The 24,079-nt window shown below is 44.7% G+C and overlaps 2 protein-coding genes across 4 annotated transcripts in view; both read left to right on the top strand.

Annotated features, from left to right (window-relative positions):
• Positions 1–1,163: 1,163 nt before the first annotated feature.
• Positions 1,164–14,854, top strand: WDR55 (WD repeat domain 55). Its single transcript, XM_069969853.1, has 9 exons — positions 1,164–1,266; positions 2,669–2,719; positions 5,803–5,957; positions 6,269–6,369; positions 6,774–6,861; positions 9,417–9,596; positions 9,842–9,941; positions 11,570–11,739; positions 14,500–14,854. Exons 1-9 carry the CDS (start codon positions 1,249–1,251, stop codon positions 14,840–14,842), a joined length of 1,206 nt encoding a protein of 401 aa, XP_069825954.1. The 5' UTR covers positions 1,164–1,248; the 3' UTR covers positions 14,843–14,854.
• A 148-nt stretch (positions 14,855–15,002) lies between these two features.
• The window catches only part of LOC138792414 (chromosome-associated kinesin KIF4-like), a 33,244-nt gene continuing 24,167 nt past the window's right edge, over positions 15,003–24,079 (top strand). For 2 of the 3 annotated variants that reach the window (XM_069969831.1, XM_069969823.1), the window contains exons 1-5: positions 15,003–15,092; positions 20,018–20,069; positions 20,832–20,908; positions 21,309–21,356; positions 22,575–22,721. In XM_069969831.1, the coding sequence (XP_069825932.1) occupies positions 15,066–15,092; positions 20,018–20,069; positions 20,832–20,908; positions 21,309–21,356; positions 22,575–22,721 (351 nt within the window). In that variant the 5' untranslated portion in view covers positions 15,003–15,065. The remainder of the gene's footprint in view (positions 15,093–20,017; positions 20,070–20,831; positions 20,909–21,308; positions 21,357–22,574; positions 22,722–24,079) is intronic. The other variant, XM_069969840.1, reaches the window with a different exon arrangement.

The raw sequence follows: 24,079 nt of genomic DNA, 5'->3' as shown, positions 1-24,079 counted from the left end.
CGTGTGTGTACAGAGCCTTAGGCCAGATTCTCCTTCCGTGAATACAGTCTGTGCAGAGAAGATGTCTTATGGACTGGACCTCCTGGCATGATGAGTCATTATGATGCCAGGAGCTCTGAATAAGTTACATTTTTTTGCGGTACTTTACTGACACAGCCACGCAGCTGTGTCAAAACAGTACCGCTAAGCTTTAAACTCAGAGCTCCAACTTCTCCAGCCACCAGGTGTCAGATGCTGCATCCAGACAAACCTGAATGTTCGGTAAGTTTGTTTATCACTACTGCCCAATAAAATTCGTCATATATAGATCCTGACTAATCAAAACCTAAGAGACATATCTTTATCTCATCGCCCGGTGCACAATTGGTTCAGGTATCAGCAGGTTAGATTTGTCTAACCTGCTGATAGTTCCCCTATAACTACAATTTATGCCTGTTAGGTTGTATACACACATTGCTGTACTGTTGCGGATCTGCATTAATTCAGTGAAAACACTGCAGTATCACAACTGCACTGCAAAGAAACTGCAACAGGTGTGAACACAGTCTTAGAAGTTGTAAATCTGACGCGTGGGGAGGCCATCTTTGCACAAATACACTCAGCAAGCTCGGCAAGGAGCGACCAAAGGTCCCAAAATTTTTGTGCAAAGCAGGGGCTTGTCAAAAAACATGAGACTTTCTGCTCCCCCCGCTCCAGGTAACAATGTTATTTCCCCCTATGTGCAAAGAAATCTTGAGCTGCATTACACATATGTAATAAAGCAAAGTGTACGCCCCTCAGGTTCACTGGCACTATCATATAGGAGGGGTAATAGGCCAACAAGCAGGAACAAGCCAAGGCCAGATGTGGATCCATCAGGAGATATATAAGTCCTTTCTAAGTGTTTTAGTATAAAAAATAATATTAATAAAAAAAACCTTAAAGGGGCACTCTGGCACTATTTATATGAGTTCTCCAGCTCCCATAGTGGAGGCGTGGTCAGTTTCTGAGGGCGTGTCTCGTGTCTCAATAACAGCAATCATCAATAGGAAGCAGTGTGCTGTGTGTTGCTCCATCTCTTCTATAGCATTACTGTCATTCAGCACTCGAATCTCCCACTCTCGTTTCCAGCGAGCGGTCACGTGATACACCGACCCCTCTGACGTCATTAAGGTCCTGTTAGTGCAGCGTTGCCTGCCGCTAGGATTCATATTGTGTACGCAGTTCCGGGTTACACAGTTGCCAGGACCTGGATTGAAGTTTTTAAACATGGCGGCGCCCATGGAGGTAAGCACGCGAGCGGCGTTCATGTACTGTACCGCGTGATTGTCAGGGTGGAGTACTGATCGCTGTAATATGGTGTAACATAGATCGTTACTAATGGCTCTGCTGTCTATTCTGATGTATAACCCACATGTAACTTACAGGTGTTGTCACCTTTAGAGATGAGCATAAAGTGTTGGTGTATTAGAGGTGGCCGTACATTAAAGCAGCAGTCTCCAACCTGTAGCTCTGCAGCTCTGGCAAAATGACAACTCCCATCATGTCCAGTTTTGTAACCGCCTCAGCCTTAGGCCCTGTGCACACAGAGCAACAGCAGCAGAATGCTGCCAGTCTCCGTGTCATTCTTCAGCGCCGAGAGATGCGGTGGGCGAGACTCCCATAGACTGTCATTATGACACAGAGGCTGGCGGAATTTTGCTGCTGTTGCTCTGTGTGCACCTGTTCATTCTTCGGGTGGTGGGCGAAATCTACCTGACCATAGAATGGAGTCTATGGGACAGGCAGACAGTGAAGCGGGAGCGTACAGGGGCAGAATCCGCTGTGTGATTTCAGGCTGCATTCACACGTTCTGTGTTTCGCACGGAAAACGGGTGTGGAATGCCTGTAATGGACTTCTCCCCCCGCCCGGGCGGAATCTGTGATACGTTGCTGGGAGCAGGGGAACTGTACAGATATGCGCCGCGCTGTAATGATCTAGCCGTGCGGCTCTTCACAGATTCTGCCCGGCGGGGGGGGGGGGGGAGACATCCGTTACAGGCATTCCATGTCCGTGTTCCACGCGGAACACAAAACGTGTCAATGCAACCTCAGGGCCCTTGCACACTGAGCAATTCTCAAGGAATTGTAGCTGAAAGACTTCTGCTTGAAATTCCTCGCCTATTCTGCTCTGGCAGAATTTGAGCGGAATTTGAGCGGATATCAAGCGGAATGCAAGCGGAATTACCAGCAGAATTCAAACCCCATTGACTTCTATAGGATTCCTCTAGCGGAATCCGCCCAAAGAATTGACATGTACATTCTTTGGGTGGAATGCGGATTCTGCGCGGAATTCCGGACGGAAATTTACTCTGTGTGCACGGGCAGTCGGAAATCCCATTGTTCTCTATGGAAAGAGCAATGTTGCATTTACACGGGCGGAATTCCACGCGGATTCTGCCCGCTTTTTATGGCGGAATTCGGGCAGGATTCCGCTAGAATTGCTCAGTGTGCACATACCCTCAGTGTGGACTTGTTCACATGGTCACTGAATACAAACCAGGAACAGATGATAAATAAAGGACTCGCGTATAAGAAGGCATGCATTGCTATGTATTCAGTGACCCCCTCCTCCCTCTTGTAACATTTTATTTTGAATCCTAGTTGTGACTTGTGGGTAATGTTTCTCATTTTTACCTTTTTCCTGTAGACTGTACCAATCAGTAAAGACCTGGACGCAAACAATGACGGAAGCCAACAGGTCAGAATACAATACCGCCACCTTCCTGCTCCTCTCATCATAACCCTAATAAATACTGCAGCCATCACTGCAGAGGGGCAGACATTAGAGCTGGGGGGAATAGTCTGTACCACTGGTACTGCAGCCAACGCACAATGAAACGGGGGATATCTGTCAATCACTGCTTCATTGTGCTGCGGTACTACAGACACAGACAGATACTCCCACACTAGTGTCTGTTTTTATAATAACATGCAGTAGTATAGACATTGGCGGAGGCCCTAGTGTTGCATGCTGCAGTGCTAGTGATGTGTTATTGCTGGGCTTGACACTGATTGGCGGCAGCAGAGAGGCCGCATTACCCCTTACTGCTGCCAGTCAATGTATAAATGTAAAAATAAAATTACATCTTCTTTAATAAAGTTATGTTACAAAGTTATATAACTTTATGGAAGTAGGGTAAAAAATAAATATTAGTCAGAATACCCCTTTAAGACTTTAAAGTAACTGTACCACCAGGCCCAGGCTGAAGCACTGGAGGCGGGCTGACCCACCCTTAGTGGGAGGAAACCCTAGCCCCTCTGATAGGGTTCCATTGATTCTAATGGAGTCACGTCAGAGGGGCTAGGGTTTTTTCCCACTGGCAGGGCCGTATTTACCACTAGGCACCCGTGGTCCGGTGCCAAGGGCAGCACCTTGCAGAGGGGCAGCACCAGGGAGCAGCGGGACAGAAAAAAACAAATTTTTTTTGTTTTTATTTTTTTAGTTTCCCTCCTCCCGTTCAGACTTGCCAGTAAATCTGGTGTCTTTTCCAGGGGGGTGGGGGGTATGGTGGTATTGGTCAGGTCTGGTATCGCCAATAGGTGCGTGAAGATGGGGCGTCTTCAGGTTTAGTGCCTAGGGCAGCAGCAGCTGTTAATACAGCCCTGCCCACTGGGGGTGGGTCGGCCCGCATCCAGTGCTTCAGCCTGGCCCTGGTGGTACAGTCACACCATTTGGTAATTGTGTTGTGGATCAAGTTGTACTTGTACTTAGTCTGAAAGGCATGTAGCATTTATTTTGATAGGATGCTATACATGGCCCCAATGAAATACAACTTTAGAGGGAACGACCACAGTTTCGAGAACAGGGACCCGAGTTTCATTTTGCATCACATTGATGAGTCATGCATGGAAGCCCCTGCTATATTGATTGTCTATGGAGATGCCTAAGATAGCCAAGTACAGGTCCTAGGTAGGGCTGGGCGATATGGGCAAAAAATAAAATCTGGATTTTTTTTTTTTTTTTAATTTTTGGATGATTCTTGATTTAAATCTCGATTTCATTTTTTTTTTCTTTCCCCCCTGCAGCATCACATACTATTTTAATGATATTTCAGACAACAACTGTATTGCTTTCCAGTGTAACAGAGCCCCCATATAGTATAGGAAATCATGTTTGTGCCTCCATCTACGTAGAGTGTAGTAGTGGAGGTATAGTGGATAAGGGGTGTAGTAGTACAGGTATAGATGAGGGGTGACTGGCGAGACTGAGGGGGAATGGGGTAAAACTGAAGGAGACTGGGGTGACACTGTGGGACACTTAAGGGGACTGGGGTGACACTAAAGGGGACTGGGGGACACTGAAGGGGACTGGGGTGACACTGGGGGACACTGAAGGGGACTGGGGGGACACTGGGGGACACTGAAGGGGACTGGGGGACACAAGGGGACTGGGGTGACACTGAAGGGGAGACTGGGGGGACTGTGAGGGGATTTGGGGGACACTGAAGGGGACTGGGGTAAAACTGAGGTGACACTGAGGACACTAGGGGGGGAGACTGGGGAGGACTGTGAGGGGACACTGAGGGGATTGGGGGACACTGAAGGGGACTGGGGTAAAACTGAGGTGACACTGAAGGGACACTGGGGGGGGGCACTGAAGGGACACCGGGGGGGGGGGGGGACACGAAGGAGACTGGGGGGGGGGACACTGAAGGGATTGGGGGACACTGAGGGGATTGGGGAACTGGGGGGACACAGGATTGGGGGACAATGAGGGAACAATGAGAGGACTGGGGGGTGACTGGTGCAGCTTGAGGTGATTGGAGCAGGAGGGCACATACATCTCCTCCTCCTCTCACCTCCACACACTCACGCTCCACTCCCGGCCAGACATGGAGGTCCCGGGTCTGTGGAGGAGGAGGCTGCAGGGATTACAGTAGGGGGTGATTGCGGCGCTGCGGGTCACAGAGCTATACAGCGGGAACGGGGGTCTGCACTGAACCCCCCGATCCCGCTGTATAGCTCCAGGACGTGCAGCGCCGCGATCACCACCTACTGTAGTCCCTGCGGCCTCCTCCTCCACAGACCCGGGACCTCCACGTCTGGCCGGGAGGAGAGCGGGACGCTCAGTGGAGGGGGCGGGGGCAGGTCAGCGGCGGCGCTGTCAGTGGCTGGAGGCTGCCGGCACCGCAACGCCCCTCTCCAGCCTGGCCACCCAGCATATTCTCCCCGCTCACTCACACCGCCCCTCTATGGCTCTCCCGCCGGCCCGCACCGCAACCCCCCTTCCTCTCAGCTCCTCTCCGGCACCGCAGCCTGAAATGACGATTTTCGAATTTACGATTTTCACAAAAAATCAAATCAATTTCAACGTTCTGGACGATTAATCAAATTAATTTGATTAATCGCCCAGCCCTAGTCCTAGGTATCTTTAGCAGCTCCATAGACAATGTGGAAGATTTATGAAACACGGTGTAAATTGAAACTGGCTCAGTTGCCCCTAGCAACCAGTTAGATTCCACCTTTCATTCCTCACAGACTCATTGGAAAAATGAAAGGTGGAATCTGACTGGTTGCTAGGGGCAACTGAGCCAGTTTCACTTTACACCATGTTTGATAAATCTCCCCCAATGAATGGAGTGGCTTGACTGTCGCTTCATTCCTAAACCAAACTTTGGTCCCTATTTGTGTCTCCACCTCTCCGTTAGGAATGGGGGCCCTATGATCACAGTGTCCACACATTCATGGTTTATACAAATGGGCCATCAGTTTATCTGGAAAAAAAATACGCATGATAATCTTTGATAAATCTCATCTCATTTAATTTCAATACCTATTTAGGAGTCTGAAGAGCTTGATGACACTCCAGGCCCAGCAGAACCCCGGGAGAGGGACACCCCTATGGACATCTCATTTGAGGCTGCAGTGAACACCATCGCTTTCCACCCCAGCCGGGACATCCTGGCTGCCGGAGATGTAGATGGAGATGTATTTGTGTAAGTCATTTATTTCATTCCGAGTCATGTACCTCTCATCAGTATCCACCACATAAACACTATTGATGTTTATACAGATGTTTAATAAAACTGGCAGTAGCATGTGCCAAGTAGGTCCTTCCCTACATAAGAGCCCATACAAATCAAGTACAATGGAGACATTACAGTAATTTTTTCATTGTAGTAAATTATAGTCTATTTTTTATAATATATTTTTAAAATAATCCTGGAAATCCAGCTTGTTAAAACCTCGTCTTTAGGGTAACCCTGGGTGCCATGTTACCATCTGTGTAACCGTGTGTTTTTTCTAGGTATTCATATTCCTGCATAGAAGATGGAAACAAAGAACTCTGGTCTTCCGGGCATCACCTGAAGTCATGTCGAGATGCCGCATTTTCCAGCGATGGCCAACGTAAGAAATCTCTTCACCCGTCTGGGGTTCTGTTTGAACTTCAGTGAACTAAGATGCAGCGGGGTCCCAAGAAGTCTTTGTGTGCCCCATTATGGCCACATACAACCTGTGCACTGTGCAAAGCCATACGGTCATGTATAAGGCTAAGGCTTCTTTTTTTGCTATATCTCTCACAATAGAATTCACTAGAAGACACTGGAGTGATTGATCTCCATGTCAATTATGTATTTTTTTTTATATGTATTCTTTAACATCAATGCATACACTGGAGCCTCTTCTTACAGCCCGAACCTGCCCTATTGACTTCGCTAGTTTAAAGCCTAAATATAAAAACATAAGATTTTATGTTTTTATATTTGTATGTTCAGTATATCACTAATGTTTTTGTTTTATATTTTTTTTAGAGCTTTTCACAGTTTCCAAAGACAAATCTATACACATCCTTAATGTGGAGGAGGGAAAACTAGTGAAACGTATCACCAAAGCCCATGAGTAAGGATATTAATCACAAGTTTACAAGGGGCTAAAAACAGAACGGCCCCATGCATGTTTTGGCTATGCAACTGTATTTTTGACTGTATATAGCACCTTAAAGGGGTTGTCAAGCTTAGGGCTCGTTCCCACTGAGGAAAGGAAGCGGAATTCCGCGACGGAATTGTCCGCCGCGGAATGCCGTTAGCCTCCCGCTCATAATGGGAGTCTATGGGAGGCGCGCGCTCCTGCCCTGTCCGCGCTGAAGAATGAACATGTTCATTCTTCAGCGCGGACAGGGCAGGAGCGCGCGCCTCCCATAGACTCCCATTATGAGCGGGAGGCTAACGGCATTCCGCGGCGGACAATTCCGTCGCGGAATTCCGCTACCTTTCCTCAGTGGGAACGAGCCCTAAAACAGGATATGCCTGCTCAGCCAAACACTGGCTCAGGTGGTTCATTGGTGCGGCCAGTGATTGGCTGATTGGTATTGAGTGTTTGGTGGACAGAGACCAGGAATTAGGGATTAGCGGGGACCCAGACACTGCCAAAACTGCAGCGGTGGCGGATCGGTAAATTACAACTGTTAATTAACAGCAGCTGTCCTATGTGCTGTGGCTGTTATAGGCATGTTCAGCAGGGGAAAAAAAATTTGGACTGACTTTTTGACACTCACTTTTGTCTAGTAGATGGGGTTATTGCAAAATGGTCATACTTTCACATAAAGGGAAAGAGGTCTCTACCGTGTGACAACTTACGTCTCATAGCTATAGATTTCTAGTTCTGCCACAGGTGTGCCTCAGAAGTGCCTGAATTTATCAAGAGGTGTTTGCACTGATGGGGATTTTTGTAAGACCAGCTTTTATGAAATGCCACATAATAAATTTTCCCCTGGGCTGTTTTGTATTGTTGTAAAGCAGTGTCATTCTCACAATGACCACTAGGTGTCAGCACAGTCATATACTAAACAAGATTAAATAGCAGGGCAGCTAGAACAGGTTAGGCCCATTTTCACCCTGCGTTTAACAGCATCTGCAGAGGTATACCTTGATAGATATCTATATATATGTACTGGCCTCCATAATAAATAGTCCCCCTGTTTTGTTTTTTGTTTTTTTGTACTTGATCCAGCTTAGTGGAATATTGCAGAATGCTAATGTATTCCACCTGAGCAGAGGTCAAAGTGCCTTATGGTGCGTTTACACGAAACAATAATTGGCCCGATCATACCATTAACTATGTCGGAGTAACGATTTTTTTTTCATAACGATCAGCGTTTAGACGGTCCGATATATCGTACGGAAAAATCGTATTGCGATCGCGCGCCCCCAGCCCGGCCCGCTCATCCGCAACCCGGTCCCCCGCTCATCCGCAGCCCGGCCCCACGGTCAACCGCAGCCCCCTGCGCCGCTCCGATCGCCCCCGCGGGCATACGTTACCTGCTCCGCGTAGCAGGTCTTCGACATCCCCGCCTCTGCTCTTCAGTGCATTGATTGACTGAAGAGGGGATCCGGGAATTTCAAACGGCTCCTCTTCAGGCAATCAGTGCTCCTCTTTAGCACTGATTGGCTGAAGAGGAGCCGTTTGAAATTCCCGTCTCCCCTCTTCAGCCAATCAATGCACGGCAGCACTGATTGGCTGAAGAGGAGCCGTTCGAAAATTCCCGGCTCCCCTCTTCAGCCAATCAGTGCACTGAAGAGGGGAGCCGGGGATGTCAGAAGACCTGCTACGCGGAGCAGGTAACGTATGCCTGCGGGGGGGGGGGGGGTGCGGTCGACCAGAGCTTTGGGGGGGGGCCCTATCAGAGCGGCGGGGGAGTGACTGGAGCAGGGGTGGCGATCAGAGTGGCGGCGGGGGTGGCAATTGAGCCGGCGCGGGGGGCCGGGCTGCGAGTGGGGCTGCAGGCGGCCGGACTATCTCCCGACGACTGTTTAAACGGAACGATCGGCAAATTTTTAACAAACGACGATTTGATAACATGTTGAAAGATCAAAATGAACGATTTCTCGTTCGTCGCTTGATCGTTCGCTGCGTTTACACGTACGATTATCGTTCAAATTTGATTGTTATCGCGCAAATTCGCACGATAATCGTTACGTGTAAACGCAGCATTACTTTTGGCCATCATGGCCTAATGGGGACTCATGCACCTGTTTAAAGCATTCACAGAGACCTACCCTGCCTCTTGCATCATAAGGACACTGCTAAACACAGTGTAAAATCAGCATTAAGAGACACAGATAACAGCAGTAGTATGGTAATACTACCAGTAATACAAAGAGGAGTAGCAATGACTTGTGATAACAGAATGGGGGTAGTGAAGAGGGGGCTGATAAGATTATCAACTTAAGCATAATGCTTAACCTATTCAACATTGTCGCTATTTTTTAGATTTATAACAATTTGTAAGCGTGTCATATGATGTTGGTTTTGATCATTTATCAGACCACCTACCATGTATTCAATACTTTAAGCTTGTTCAGTCCCTTCTCTTCATTCATCAACAAGTCTGTGTGGTGTCTAATGAAAATAATTTGGCCCATAGTAAATGACCCTTCTGTGCATGTTGTCTGCAGCTCTGCACTGAACAGCCTGCTCCTCATAGATGAGAACCTCTTTGCCACTGGTGACGAAAGTGGGATGTTGAAGCTATGGGACCTCCGAAAAGGGACGTCTTTCATGGAGATGAAGAATCATGAAGACTACATAAGTGACATGGTCATTGACCAAAACAAAAAGATGCTCCTTACAGCCAGGTACCTAGAATATGCACTGTGATTGAGGTCTGGTATTATGACGACAGTATTATACAACCAACTAACAACACATCCTGTTGGTTTTTTTTTTTACTTACAACTCACCTTGTTAGTTGTGACACCTGGATTGGAAATCGCAATCTTACCTTTCTCAATGTTAAACTGTAAAATCATGCAACTTATCAGATACACCTGACTGTCTGATTTCTTGTACATCTATGACCCTCTTGTTTTATCTTTTCTAGTGGAGACGGGACAATGGGAGTGTTCAACATAAAGAGACGGAGGTTTGAGTTGCTTTCAGAGTACCAGAATGGAGAGTTGACATCTGTCAGTATAATGAAGGTCGGTGGTGGAGTGGTTTCCTACACACCTTAAAGTTTTTTGTAAAAGTTTAATGGTTCCACCTGCCCATTTGTCACCATTTGTTTAATATTGTAGAAATAACAATGTAGCAGACTAATAGAGCCTCTGTAATCTGCAGACTTTATATCAAATGTAATGATATTCTGCGCTGTTGGAGACTGTAAGGGGCTAATAGTGTCCTGATCAATACTGTAAGCAAGCAGCAATCTGCTAGATCGGCGCTCATTTACTGGGCCTATTACACGGCCCGATAGTTGTTAAGCAGGGACTGCACGGACATTGTTAGCGGGCGAATCGGTCTGATTTGGCCAATTATATAGCACCCTAACAGTGGGCCTGTACTTCTCCAAGCAAAGACATTATACATTACCTGTTGCTCTTTTCTAGGTGGACTCTCCAGATCACTATACAGCTATTATCTCTTAGCAGCACACAAAGAATATTTTATGCAGAGTACAAGGACGATAGACAGATATGTAGTTATATGAAAGCTGAGGTCAGGAAAGGCAGAATTTCTACAACACTAATAATATAGGCCCAGGGTCGGGGTAGGCATCATACAGATGTTGTATAGTCAGGTGTGAAGCTGTTAAACTAAGCACAGAGATGCACAGCCATGTGTTAGTCAATGTATGAATTCTTTCATGACCTTAGAATTTTTTTATTTTTTTTTCCGTTTTTGATCAGTGGTGGAATTGGGTGTATTACATGGTGGAGGCAAAGTGACATTTATTATCATGCACTCATCCATAAGCAGCCATGTATAAATGGGGAAGTTTTCTAGCTGACACATGGACCTGAGGAATGGAGTAAGGGCCCCATACAGCTTCAATAACTGATGGCCGAATGCTCATCCAGCCATCAGTTACATCTCCAGCCACCTACCGCCACCTGTCCTGCTCATACACAGGAACGTTCGGCATTACCAAGCCCTTCTGTGTTCTCTATAGGGAGGGTTAAGCTGCAGCGATAAGTATGAGTAAGTGCCATATTTTAATAAATAGTACAACTTAAAGAAGTCAATTAGATGTGGACAACCCCTTTAACTAGTTAATGTAATGACATTACTTAGGTATTGAGCAGTGGTGTAACAGCAGTGCCTCTGCCTTAATTTATATACACCATACATACTAGAGACCACTTCTTAGGAAGCCATTGAACTATGAGATATGTGGGAAATAAGCCACACAAGTACAGGTAGAACTTCCAGTATAACAGGATAACAATACAGACCACCTAGCCAGTGGTGCTTCCCAGGTAGTAATGTCAAGGAAGTATGTTATAGAACACTGCCTATAAGTGTATGGTAACAATTTATATTAAAGGGTCTTATGTTAGACTATATGTGTGTGTATATATATATATATATATATATATATATAAATAGAAAACCTTTCTGTATACATTGGGTTTAGTTTTTACATTTCAGCATTGTATTGTAGGTCTTCATTGGAGTATATGCCCTTTCCTGTTGAATAACACCGGGCTGCCATATATATATAGCTGATGCTAATATTTGGTTCAGGTTCAATAATCACATGTCTCATATACTTAAATCTAATACATTCATTCTTTCTTTCTTTTTCATTTTCTTTCTTTATTCTTAGAGAGGTAAAAAGGTGGCTTGTGGTTCAAGTGAAGGAACAATCTACCTGTTCAACTGGAATGGATTTGGAGCAACAAGTGACCGTTTTGCTGTGAAGGCAGAGTCCATTGACTGTATGCTCCCTATCAATGATAACATTGTGTGCACAGGCTCCATGGATGGCATCATTAGGTCAGTGGTCAAGATATCTATGTTTAGCTACCAATTGTAAGGTTCTAATCAGACAATGTCCCTGACATTTAAGGCATCTGAATTGTGTGAGCCAAAAAAATGTGTTTACATGTGACTAAGGTGTAGCCCTGTTGCAGCCAATAGGTTGTGCATACCAGGTGTCCCTCTGATACTGTGTGTATAATCGTGAGGACTTAAATTTGTGGGACCCCTGTATCCTCAAGGACAATGGACCTGAGACTTTGGTCAGAATGGAGTGGTGGTGACGCATGCACACTACCACTCCATTAACTGACTGTGGTACTGCCTCAGATAGCGCAGCTCTATACCATAGCTCCCAACTGTCCCGGATCCGGCGGGACAGTCCCGATTTTGGGGTGCTGTCCCGCCGTCCCGGGAGGGCATCCAGAGTGTTCCGCTTCACTGCTTCATTTAGCGGTGGGGAAGAAGAGAAGCTCCTGCGGCCGCATCAGACTAACCCAGGACCAGATGGGTTAACCTGCTGCCTGTACCGGACCTCACCAAGCGGCACCCGACAGCAACCCCCCTCTCCCTCCTCCCGTGCTCGCTCCGCACCGATTCTATCACATTATAGCATATCTGGGGGCAGAATGGAGGCACTCTGTTAAGGTCCGGGCATCATTAGTACCCGGACCCAGTGCGGGCCGCAACCGGGGGGGTTGTACATTGTTATCGCTAGTCCAGGGCACTACTTTCTTTCTCAGCTGCTGCGCCAACTTACTTGAAGCAGCGCGGTCACAGGCCGCACTGACAAACACGGCCTCTGCGGCTCCCTGCTTCTCCTCATCTGTTGTAGTTCTGCAAGCTGTGACCATCCAGTTTGCAGAACTACATCTTCCATCATGTCCTATTTTTTCTTCTGATCAGGAAATCCTGAAGGCTTTTTCTGACTGTTTCCTGAAGGTAAAAACGGATTACTGTCAGGAAATCCTGATACTTGCCATGACATTTGAGGTCTCCTGATCAGGATTTCCTGAAAGTAAAAACTGACACGGACGTGTGAATGAGGCCTGAGGTGGTCACCCAGCTTTCCAGCATCATGTAGTGAGTATATGGAGGTCACCCAGCTTTCCCAGCATTCTCTACTCAGTATGATGAAGGTCACCCAGTTTTTCCCAGCATCATGAAGTCAGTATATGGAGGTCACCCAGCTTTCCCAGCATCTTGTAGTCAGTATGATGGAGGTCACACAGCTTTCCCAGCGTCCTGTAATCAATATATGGAGGTCACCCAGCTTTTCCAGCATCCTGTACTCAGTATCATGGAGGTCACACAGCTTTCCCAGCATCCTGTATGTCAGTATATGGAGGTCACACAGCTTTCCCAGCATCCTGTATGTCAGTATATGGAGGTCACACAGCTTTCCCAGCATCCTGTAGTCAGTATATGAAGGTTACTCAGCTTTCCCAGCATCCTGTAGTCAGTATGATCGAGGTCACCCATCTCTCCCAGCATCTTGTACCCAGTGTGTTGGTGGTCACCCAGCATCTTACAGTGGGAGAAGTGTTTGGGCGTGGTTAAGGGGTGTGTCTTCGGACGTGGGTGGGGTTAGGGGCATGTCTTAGGGTGTAGTTGGGGCGTGTCTATGTCCCTCTTTGCATTCAGCTAAAGTTGGGAGGTATGCTATACTCAGCTACCTTCAGCATTCCTGTAGACAGTGCATGTAGTGGAATTGTGCACAAATTACCTTGGACCCCTGTTTTTGAGATCATGGGGGTCCTAGTGATCTAACCCCTCCACAGGTGGTGGGAAGGTGGGTGGCGTAAACACCTCTGGGGAGATTTATCAAACATGGTGTAAAGTGAAACTGGCTCAGTTGCCCCTAGAAACCAATCAGATTCCACTTTTCATTCTTCACAGACTCTTTGAAAAATGAAAGGTGGAATCTGATTGGTTGCTAGGGGCAACTGAGTCAGTTTAACTTTATACCATGTTTGATAAATCTCCCCCCTCATGTGCAACATCAAATGTATAATAACAAAAACATAGGGGTACTCCAGAGCAAGAAAATTGTAGTTATATAGCATTGCAATGTACTTATGTGGCTGATTCTGAATGCTTACACAGTTTTTTTTTTTATACTCCACACCCACCCACCTGTTGTATAATCATATAGCTTTTTTGACTGTTGTCACCGCTATTCACCATGCCACCGCCATTTTGTGACAATACGTCACAAGTTCTATCATGTCAAGGCATTTTAATAGCTCCGATTTCCTCATTCAGGCCAGTCCCCTGAATGATGTCTTCAGATGCACAGCACTGGTTGGCTAAACCACGCTGGAAGAAACATGACCCAGAAAGCTGGAGCGGGTACAGGGCACCAATCACACACGCTGGGAGTGGTGGAAGCTTTAATATTGTGCGTATCATTTGCCATGATGCCCAGTGTGGACGTAAAGCAACTTTACACATTGTGACCGTGGGTTTTTTGTTTTATAATGGGCCGTATAACCCCTTTAAATAAGTCGTACCCCTTTTATGTTTGAAGCGTGTTGGTAAAGAGAAGGTTGTCTGCCCAAGCCTGGCACCCTTTAATTCAAGAGAACATTAGTAGTGCTGCCAAACCAATAGCCATTGTACCCTATAAAATATAATGGTAGAGAGAAGGTTGTCTACCCAAGCCTGGCACCCTTCAATTGAATGTCATGTCATACATGTATTTTCTGTTTAAAATGCTTTTTATGCTCTGATGTACTAAATTTAATACCAATAGGATCATTTTATTTTTATTTCTAGGGCCATTAATATTTTGCCCAATAGAGTCATTGGTACAGTGGGCCAACATCCAGGAGAGCCCATAGAGCAACTAGCAAAGTCCAGAGATGGCAGGTTCTTAGCCAGCTGTGCCCATGACCAGAAAGTGAAATTTTGGGATGTGTCAAACATTGGCTCCATCACGGTGGATGTTTACAGAAAGAGGAAGAAGAACAGGCAGCTGAAGGCCTTGAGTAAGAAAGCGTTTGGAGGAGCTGATGACTTTTTTGCTGACTTGAAGGAGGATGAAAATAAGGAAAAAGAGGATAAGGAAGAGGAAGATGATGAAGACGACAGTGAGAGCGATGACTCGGACAGCGATTAAAATAAACAATACTGCTTAACAAAGATATACTGGACCTTTCGTGAACATTGAAGCCATAGACGTATATTTTATGTCCTGCTATGTTCTGGTTATTATTGAAATTTGTACAGGAGTTACAAAATTATTTTTACCCAGGTCATTGAGTGGCGTATCAGAGGCGTCACCAGCCTCTGTATAACTACAGCGTCGTCTTGTATTAATCTGATCCTGCCGTACTACTATTATGGTCCTTCTGCACGTACCGATACTGGTAGGTGTATGATGGTGGTGATAATCGGGTTATACCTTGTTATACCTTGTAAATACCTTAAGATGGTGCTCTGTTTAAAAATGATTTTATCAAACTTTTTATGGAAAAATATTGAGCGAAGAGGACATTATAGCAGTGATACCATGTACCATGAATGCTAAAGTGGTAAACTAGAGTTCTCTTTTGCAATGTACCCAGCATGTAGACCATGTAAAATATAGGACATGGTACTGCTCCATTAACACGCAGAATCTTGCTACTCTTCTACCTTACTTGAATTAACACTTTTGGGCTATGTTCACACTACGTATTAGACCGGCCGTTCCTCGACCCCGGCCGGGTCACGGAACGGCCGGTCTCTGGCCGGATCATCTTGGCCGGTACTTAGGTACCGGCCGGATGATCTTTCGGCCGCGGAGCTCTGATGCGGGCACATCAGCGCGCGCCCGCATCAGAGCTTCCCATAGCCCACAGTGAAGCAAGCCCATAGTTAGTATTTTATAGGGTGTTCAAAGGGGCAGTGTTTATATGGGCACTATTATTTAGAAAAAATATATGACATGTCACAGGGACTTGTCAGAAGTTTTGATTGGATGGCATGCCGAGACCTACATTGATTGGAGAACAATTGGAGAGAATTAGCGATTTCCTTTCCCCAGAGTGCCGTCATCTCTGTTCAGGGGCTCTATTATAAGTTTATATTGGGCCACTGGAGGGAGATTGACTGACTGACTGACTGACTAATTGACAGTAAGGAAGTGAGGCTTACTACTGTATGCTTCTCCTGCTCATTCTCCTAATGGGTTGGGGTCTCAGACCGAACTGATCAAAACTTTTGACATGCCCCTGGGACCGATTATAAATGTAAATGAGCACTGATTTGCTAGATCTGCGCTCGTTTACTGGGCCTATTAATGGGCCCGATAATCGTTTAACAAGGGCTGCAGGGACATCGTTACCGATGTCTTTGCAGCCCTTGTTTAAACTTTATACATTACCTGTCCACGCAGCGAGCCCGGCCAGTGATTGGCTGAGCGGCCTGTCGGTTGAGATAGGCCTCTCTGAAGCTGGAGCGCGCAGGACCCGGGGAGAAGCACAGAGCAAGAGGAGCCCTGCAGCCTGGATAGGTAGTGTATTCTTTGCATATCGTCAGCCGCCGGCTGCACACCGCTGTTACACGTAGCGGTCCAAACCTATATCAACGATCAGCAGATGACAATGATCATCGGCTGATCGTTGTCTTTATTACGCGAAACGATAATCGGCCGGATAGGGCCAATTATCGATCTGTGTAATAGTACGCTTACCTTTGTGAAAAATTACTCTCATGTACTGCACTGGTTTTTTTACTGCTGGAATAGGCTTTCGTGCACCTGTTCTCCGCACCACATAATGTGGAACATCATAAGACGGAGCTTCCCGGTCAGTGAGGATTTGGATTTGGGTTGAATTCAATTCAGCAGTGCCAAACACAATGATATTAGTAAAATATCTGGCTGTTTTTCAAAACCTCAAATGAACTGAGGAACTTGTGATAAAACATTAAAACTTCTGCTTTGAATATCAATCCGAGGCTGAGAATTGTGGTGTGTCCATTTATTAGAAACCACAATAAGATGCTTCTACAATGCTCACACAGTGAAAGACAAATGAACCGCAAAGCTATTTCGGGACCCCCCCCCTCCCCCTCCCCCAAGGCAGAACAGATGTTAGCCCTCTGTATAGGAGATCCACAAACAGGAGTCATGGAAGCTGAACTTAGGGCTACACAAGTAAACGGGCACAGGACAGGCCTGTAGGTAATGTCTGGTGTCAAGCTGAGCACAGGGTTACCAACAGTCTGTAATGAATGGATGAATTTTTTTTTTTATTTTTTTTTTATATATATATATATATATATATATATATATATATATATATATATATATATTTCTGCATCAATTTGTTCCAAAACTGCATTAGAGAACTGAATCAAACAAGTCAACATCTGTTATTTATTCATTGAGGAAGATCCAATATCACGTAACAGTGTGTGGCAACAGTATGTGAAGTTTTGCTGCTCCAGCATGACTGTGTCCCAGTGCACAAAGTAAAGGTCCATAACGGCATGGTTGGGCAGTGTTGAGGGTGGTTTAGAAGAACTTGACAGGCCTGAGCCCAGCCCCATCGAACACCTTTGGGGTGAACTAGAACAAAGATTGTGAGCCAGGTCCTTAAATCCAACATCAGTGTCTTATCTCACAAATTCGGTTCTGGATAAATAAGCAAAAATCCCCACAGACACTTCTAGAATCCAGTATAATGGTGCCTTTACACAGAGATATTTCTATGACAGATTTGTGAAGCCAAAGCCAGGAATGGATTTGAAAAGAGGATCAATCTCGGGCTATCCTTTGACCTATTCTCTGTTTCTGGCTTTGGCTTAAAAAATCTGTCAGAGAAATCTCTCTGTGTAAAGGCACCCTAAATCGTCCCAAAAGAGTGAAAACTTTTATAGCTGCACTGGGGAGGGGGTGTTGTGACTCCGTATGGGGTGCCTTTACACAGAGAGATTTATCTGACAGATCATTGAAGCCAAAGCCAGGAACAGACTATAAACAGGGAACAGGTCATAAAGAAAACACTGAGATTTCTACTCTTTTCAAATCCATTCCTGGCTTTGGCTTCAAAAATAGATCAGATAAATCTGTTTGTGTAAAGGCACCCTTATAATGCGATGTCCTAGAAAACCATGTAGTTGTATTGTGTATAAGTCACACTTTTGACCATAAAGTATATATACCAATGGTTGTAACATTCACATAGTCTTTAAAGGGGTTATCCAAGAGTAATAATGTTGTTGTTGTGTTTTGTTTTTAATAATTCAGCATAGATTTTTGTTTTTAGCACATGCCCAAGCACCAATTCCAATAAAAGATGCTTTTTTGCAGATATAGGCTGGGTTCACACTACGTATATTTCAGTCAGTATTGTGGTCCTCATATTGCAACCAAAACCAGGAGTGGATTAAAAACACGGAAAGGATCTGTTCACACAATGTTGAAATTGAGTGGATGGCCGCCATTTAATGGCAAATATGTGCTGTTATTTTAGAACAACGGCTGTTGTATTGAAATAATGGCCGTTATTTACTGTTATATGGCGGCCATCCACTCAATTTCACCATTGTGTGAACAGATCCTTTCTGTGTTTTTAATCCACTCCTGGTTTTGGTTGCAATACTGACTGCAATATACGTAGTGTGAATGCAGCCATAGTCTGTATAAATACTCATTTCACGCACAACAAGTGTTTTAGAGTGTGCTATCTTCGGCTTTGCTGCTGGATCTGTCTTGTTCTGCTTTACTGATCAGGTCAAAAGGAACCTGAACTGGACTTATGACATCAGGACAAATAGACGCTGTGATCAATAATTTAGTGTAATTGTAGACAGGATCACTGGCAGCTTTCTCTCACAGCACGATGGAGGTCGGACAGGTAGGAGCTTTCTCCAAGTTTACATTAGTATGGATGGAAGATAAGAAATATATATGTTGTAGTATATTGGGTCATTTTGAGATTAAGGTAGATTATTAAACAACATAAAGGTGTAATTGAGGTCAGTCTGGCCAAACAAGCTTTTCAAGCTGTATAAAAGGAACAGGGAAGACAGCCCCTTTACCAACTACAATGATTTTTTTTTTCAGGCCATGCATTTAAACTTTAAAGAAATTATTATATGTCCTATATAAGCATATGGGCTCATTGCTTAATATTCCAGTTTAACAATCAGAACAGAGATCTGCTCTATAACGCTATGTTCACACATATATTTTTTTTTTACTGTAAATGGCAAGACTAAATGGACTGAAAGCAAAAAAAGGTAGTTGTTTTTTTTTTTTTAGCTGTTTAATGTGTGAACGTGGCCTAAGAGTAGCCCCTGCTCTGGGGAGACTGGCTTGTCCGTACTTTACATGAGTAGAACCCTCTGGTCATAAACTGCTCTAATGCGGTCTGTAGAGGAGGAAGTGGCACCCTCAAAGGGAATCCTGGTGCAAATCACCTGGGGATTTGTACTTCTAAAAAGGAATAAAACTTTAGCATTTGAACTACTGCTTTACATGTTGCTGTTGTTGATTCTCTCTTTATAACGTCTAATGCATGAATAGTCATTTCACTCCAAGCTGTCACTTATTTTGGAAGAAATATAATTCTCGCAAAGGTTAAAAAAAACAAAAAAAAAAACCATTGATGACCCATCCACAGGATAGGCTATCAATAGTTGATTGTTACCCACAATATATTAAGAACAGAGCATTACCCCGTCACTGCTGCTACACACTTTACAGAGACAGCTGCTTCAAGTTGTTGTCAGTGTAGTACGACCACCAAACAGCTTTCCATCAAATTTTTTTTCCTGGAAAACCCCTTTAAGTTATGCACCATCTTAGTCAACTAGTCATTGTTGTCACTATTCTCCATTAGAGATGAGCGAATATCAAGCATGCTCGAGTTCGTCCGAACCCCAGCGTTTGAACGAACTCGAGCATGCTCGATATTCGCTCATCTCTATTCTCCATGTTTTGTTCACATGGCTTATAATGACTATTCATACTACTTTGTGTTAAATTTGAAAAAAATAAAATAAATAAAAAATATCAGGAAATTTAAAGAATCCCACAAGCTGAAATCCTGATTTAGTTGACGTTTGCAGTCGATTGAACGATCACTATTGACGTTTTTGTATCCTTCATCAAATGGTCTTGTCTAGTTCCAGCTTCTCTGTCATTTCTGTTACTTCTAAAAGACGATCGTACATAGTATGGTAATAGCCCAAAAGTTATGGTAAAGATTTCCGGTGGTCTCTCAACAAAGCATACCGGCCCTGTATGGCCCCTAGTGGTGAGGCTGAATTATTGACCAATTGGTTTCTATTTTGCTTGCAGCTTGGACAAGAAATATGTGTGAAAGCTGTCATAGGACTTTGGCAGACAGACGGTAATGTGCAAGTTGTTATTTATTTTTTTTTTTTACTCTTTACATAGTTGGCTTTTCTCTCTGTTATCGCATCACTGTATAACGAAAATGGCCAGAGGGTTTTTCCTGGACTTTTCCATTGATGACCTATCCAGATAGGCCTTTACTGTCTAATTGGCTGACACTCAGCATCCCTGTCGATTAGGTGCTTAGTAGAACAGCTTCGGAGTATTGAGCCACCTGCTTTGGCCATTTTTATTGCATATCTGTCCAACAGCTGGTCTATAGGTGTTCTAGGTGTTGGCATCCCATTGATGAAACATTTATGACCTTCCCTCTGAAGAAGACATCAAGTTGCAAATTTAAAAGTTGTTTTTTAGGACAATAACCTTATCACCTGCCAAACGGACCCCAGAACAGATCTTGGATTAAAAGCAGCTATCTGATGGGACAAGTGGGGGGGGGGGGAGGGGGGAGGGGGCTGGTCAGACTGTGGGTACAGAGTTGCTTTAAAGAAATTTTCATACATTTCTGATTGGTTGATGGCCATAGGAAAGTATATACAATTTGAAAGTCAGAACAAAGTACTATGAGGCCCAATGATAAGCTGATAAATTCTAATACCACCACTTTTATTATTCTTAATATTCAAGTGGTACTTGTCGTGGGGCATAAATTACATTGCAATTTTGTTGTGGAAGTATGTACCAGATTTCTGGATGATACTAGGTTAAAAGGCTTCATAGTGTATTGATTCCTTAACCTGTTTATTTGCCTTTGCAGAACATGAAAAAACTATTAGTGTTAATGAAGATCGCAAGAGTTTAATTTTCAGAGATAAAACTGACAGTGAGACTAAGGTAAAGCTTTGCTGGCCATGTGATATTGTCTAGAAAAATACTCTCCTTCTTTGGTCAGCTACTGTGTTGCCGCTCCTGGCCCTCTGTTAGTCTCCATTTCTTTTGAATTGTGTACCACCCCCACAGGACCTGCCAATCAGTGGGCACAGCACTGTCCTGCCTTACTGATTGGCGGCAGCACTTGGTGATTCATGGTAAGGGAGAATACAAACAGATACAATTGCTTAGTCCTGAAGGCTAAAAATATGAATGATTTCAAATTTTAAACAAATATATATTTTTTTCCATTTCCTTTAAAAATATTTTTGTTAGTCTGACTGTGATAATTTCCATTGAGTTGAAGTGCTATGAACTATGCTGTTATCCACTTACCTTATAGAAAACATTTTCCATTTTTCAGGAATATCACTTTACTTTTGATGGCGTCTTTAATTTCACAAGTGGACAGGTAAGGGAAACTGCTGATTGTGTAATTAAGGAGAAAAGTTTAATTATGAAAACTTTCTCTTGATGTTATGCATGCAGATACACATGCTTGTATTGCAGAAGCAGATCCCAACCTGATCATGGGTCCAATCATCTTAACTGATAACATTACAGATCCACATCATACTGTTAATTTAGGTCATTAAACCCACAGCCATAATATGGATACAGCAATGTGTCCATATTACAAGTGTGTGAAAGCAGACTTGCACCATGTATATAAGGAAGCATTACAGTGCATACTCTGAGCCCCACAATCATATAAGCCTTTGACTCAGAAAAGTCTGCTGTATTTGTTTATTCACCATTGGGCTATTAGTGTTTGGAATATATGATCTTTTCTCGTCATGTTTTCCCCATATTCTCAGAATACACTTCGGCAACCTAGTCACTAGTGGACTACATTCGGTCCGTTAAAAGGGTATTCCAACCCTAGGCTATTAAAATTTATATTGTGCATGGTTGATTACAACACAGAAAAAAAACAACATACTTACCTAGTCCCAGTCCCCTGCAGCTCCTATTTGGCTTCAAACGGTTCCCCATTCTTCTTCCGAGATGACCTGACAGCTTTAACTATGGGAGTCGTGGATCTTCTGTACCGTCACCAGCGATGGCATAAACCGCACCAGGGAGCGGAGTCTAGGGGGCCGCTGGTTTTCACTAGAGTCCGCCACAAGGCGGGATGGGCTTGCTGCGGCAGGCGACCCCTGGGTCGCTACCCCTGGCTTGGTTTGCTAGTGACGGCGGGCAAGGTGTAGCAGGAGCAGTAGGCAGGTGGCAGGTGCAGATGGTGCTCTTAGGCGTAACCGCAGGTGGCAGAGGCAATGGACAAGGGCAGCGGACAGGAACAACGGACACGGGCAATGGACAGGAACAACAGGGAGCTGGGCCAAAAACACTAAGGGAAGCACGTAGAGGCTCCAACACGAGGGACAGGGCATGCTGGGATTTATAGGGAGTGATTGTGTGCATACACCAATTAGGAGCGTACTGGCCCTTTAAATCTGTGACAGCCGGCGCGTGCGCGCCCTAGGAGGCGGGGAAAGCTTGATTAAAATCAACCTAGAAAGCTTGATTAAAATCCCCCATCATTTTGTGCATACAGCTCCCATACAGACCTATGTGTCTCCAGGTGAACAAACTACAGTTTTCAAAATATACTAATTTTTTTTTGAAGGACAAGTTCTTTTTGGAACTCATTCAGTCCATGTTGAACGCAGTTTCCTCAGGATACAGCACATCTATTCTGCTACATGGGTCTCACAGCCACGGCATGGATTTCTTACATTGGAATGAAAAGAATCAATTTGGAATCATATATCAGGTATTTATCATCCCTGATCATATACTGTCTCCATCATCATCTGGCCTCTCTTTGCTTCATGCCTTGGAGACAACGTTCTAGTAATACATTTGAAGGCCTCATATTGTAATGATATAATTCTGGACCATTATGTATAAGCTTGGCTAGGAGTGTGGAAGATTTAGTAGCTTGACATTTTATTCTCCAAATGAAAATCTGTTAGATTATTTAGCATCAATACAATGTGTATAGGAGTGTGCTTCACGTTCAGTAGGTGCCATTGCGCCCCCCTCCCATTTGGCAATTAGTGCACCTCCCTGTCTGTCTGGCCAGAATGTATGATGTGGGGCAGCCATGGCACTTTGAAGCGGAAAGGAATTACATCCTTAACTATAAGGTGCCTCTTTGCTGATCAGTCGGGGTAGTACCATAATAAGCAAGTGATAGGCTCGGTTACATTGCACCATGAACAGGAAGGGGGCACTCAAGACCCTGCTGTAGCAAAGAACTATCTACAAAAAAGGAAGCATTGAAGGAAATTGGTGTGCGCCTCATAGGACATGATCCAAAGTCCCATACATGTACAAACATGGAGATCCAGGCAGTACTCCAAATTAAGATTCTTTATTCACCCATGTAAGGCTTCAGCATTCAGGGCGCTTTTCTCCTGAGACTTTAAATATTACATGGTCGAATAACTCTTTATTAGGAGCCTGAATCTCCATTGTTACACTGTGAATAGCTGATGTTCTTTATAAAGGATTTGTCCCATTGTTAAATGTTACTTTTCTCTAATGAATACGTTTTGCATGATCAATCAGAGTCGTTAAAAAAAACCAAAAACCCTGTGACTAGTTATTGTTGTTGTAACCTCAGTATGGCGCAAATCTGTCAGCACCTGGACCGGAACCGACGTGCTGACAGTGTAGTGTAGATGTATGTGTCCTGTTGTGCACGATACCTTTCTTAAGTGATCCATTCAGTAGACTTGCCAAATTCTTGTCCCACCCCCGCGAACCAAGTGTCAAAGAGTAGTGGCTTGGCTTTGTGCCGCACTTCAGCATGCCTCACCGCTACTTCCTCCTCCCTAATTCTGCTGCGGTGTCCGGCCTACTGCTTCACTATGACGTCACCTTCTTCCACACATGCGCCATTGATGGCAAGGGCCTTGTCAGTTCGCGCCTTCGCTGCCGAGCACTCAGTTGGGTCCCCCTAATAACCACGATCACGTATGTGCCGGGAGAGCAGTGCACACGCTTTGTGAATCCCTACTGAGGGCATTGGCTTCAGGCACTGCTCCTCTGCCGCATTCGCAATCACGGTTATCAGGAGCGTGTGACTGAGAGATTGGCGGTGCAGATGCGAACTGGCAGGTCAGC

The sequence above is a fragment of the Dendropsophus ebraccatus genome, chromosome 1 (assembly GCF_027789765.1).
Source record: "Dendropsophus ebraccatus isolate aDenEbr1 chromosome 1, aDenEbr1.pat, whole genome shotgun sequence".
Lineage (NCBI taxonomy): Eukaryota > Metazoa > Chordata > Amphibia > Anura > Hylidae > Dendropsophus > Dendropsophus ebraccatus.
This window is presented reverse-complemented; position numbering and strand designations above follow the sequence as displayed.

Excerpts from the sequence above, each read along its gene's own strand:
- WDR55 (XM_069969853.1), top strand. Across the intron at positions 9,597-9,841 it reads AAGATGCTCCTTACAGCCAG|TGGAGACGGGACAATGGGAG; the intron begins GTACCTAGAATA and ends TATCTTTTCTAG. Across the intron at positions 11,740-14,499 it reads TCCATGGATGGCATCATTAG|GGCCATTAATATTTTGCCCA; the intron begins GTCAGTGGTCAA and ends TTTTATTTCTAG.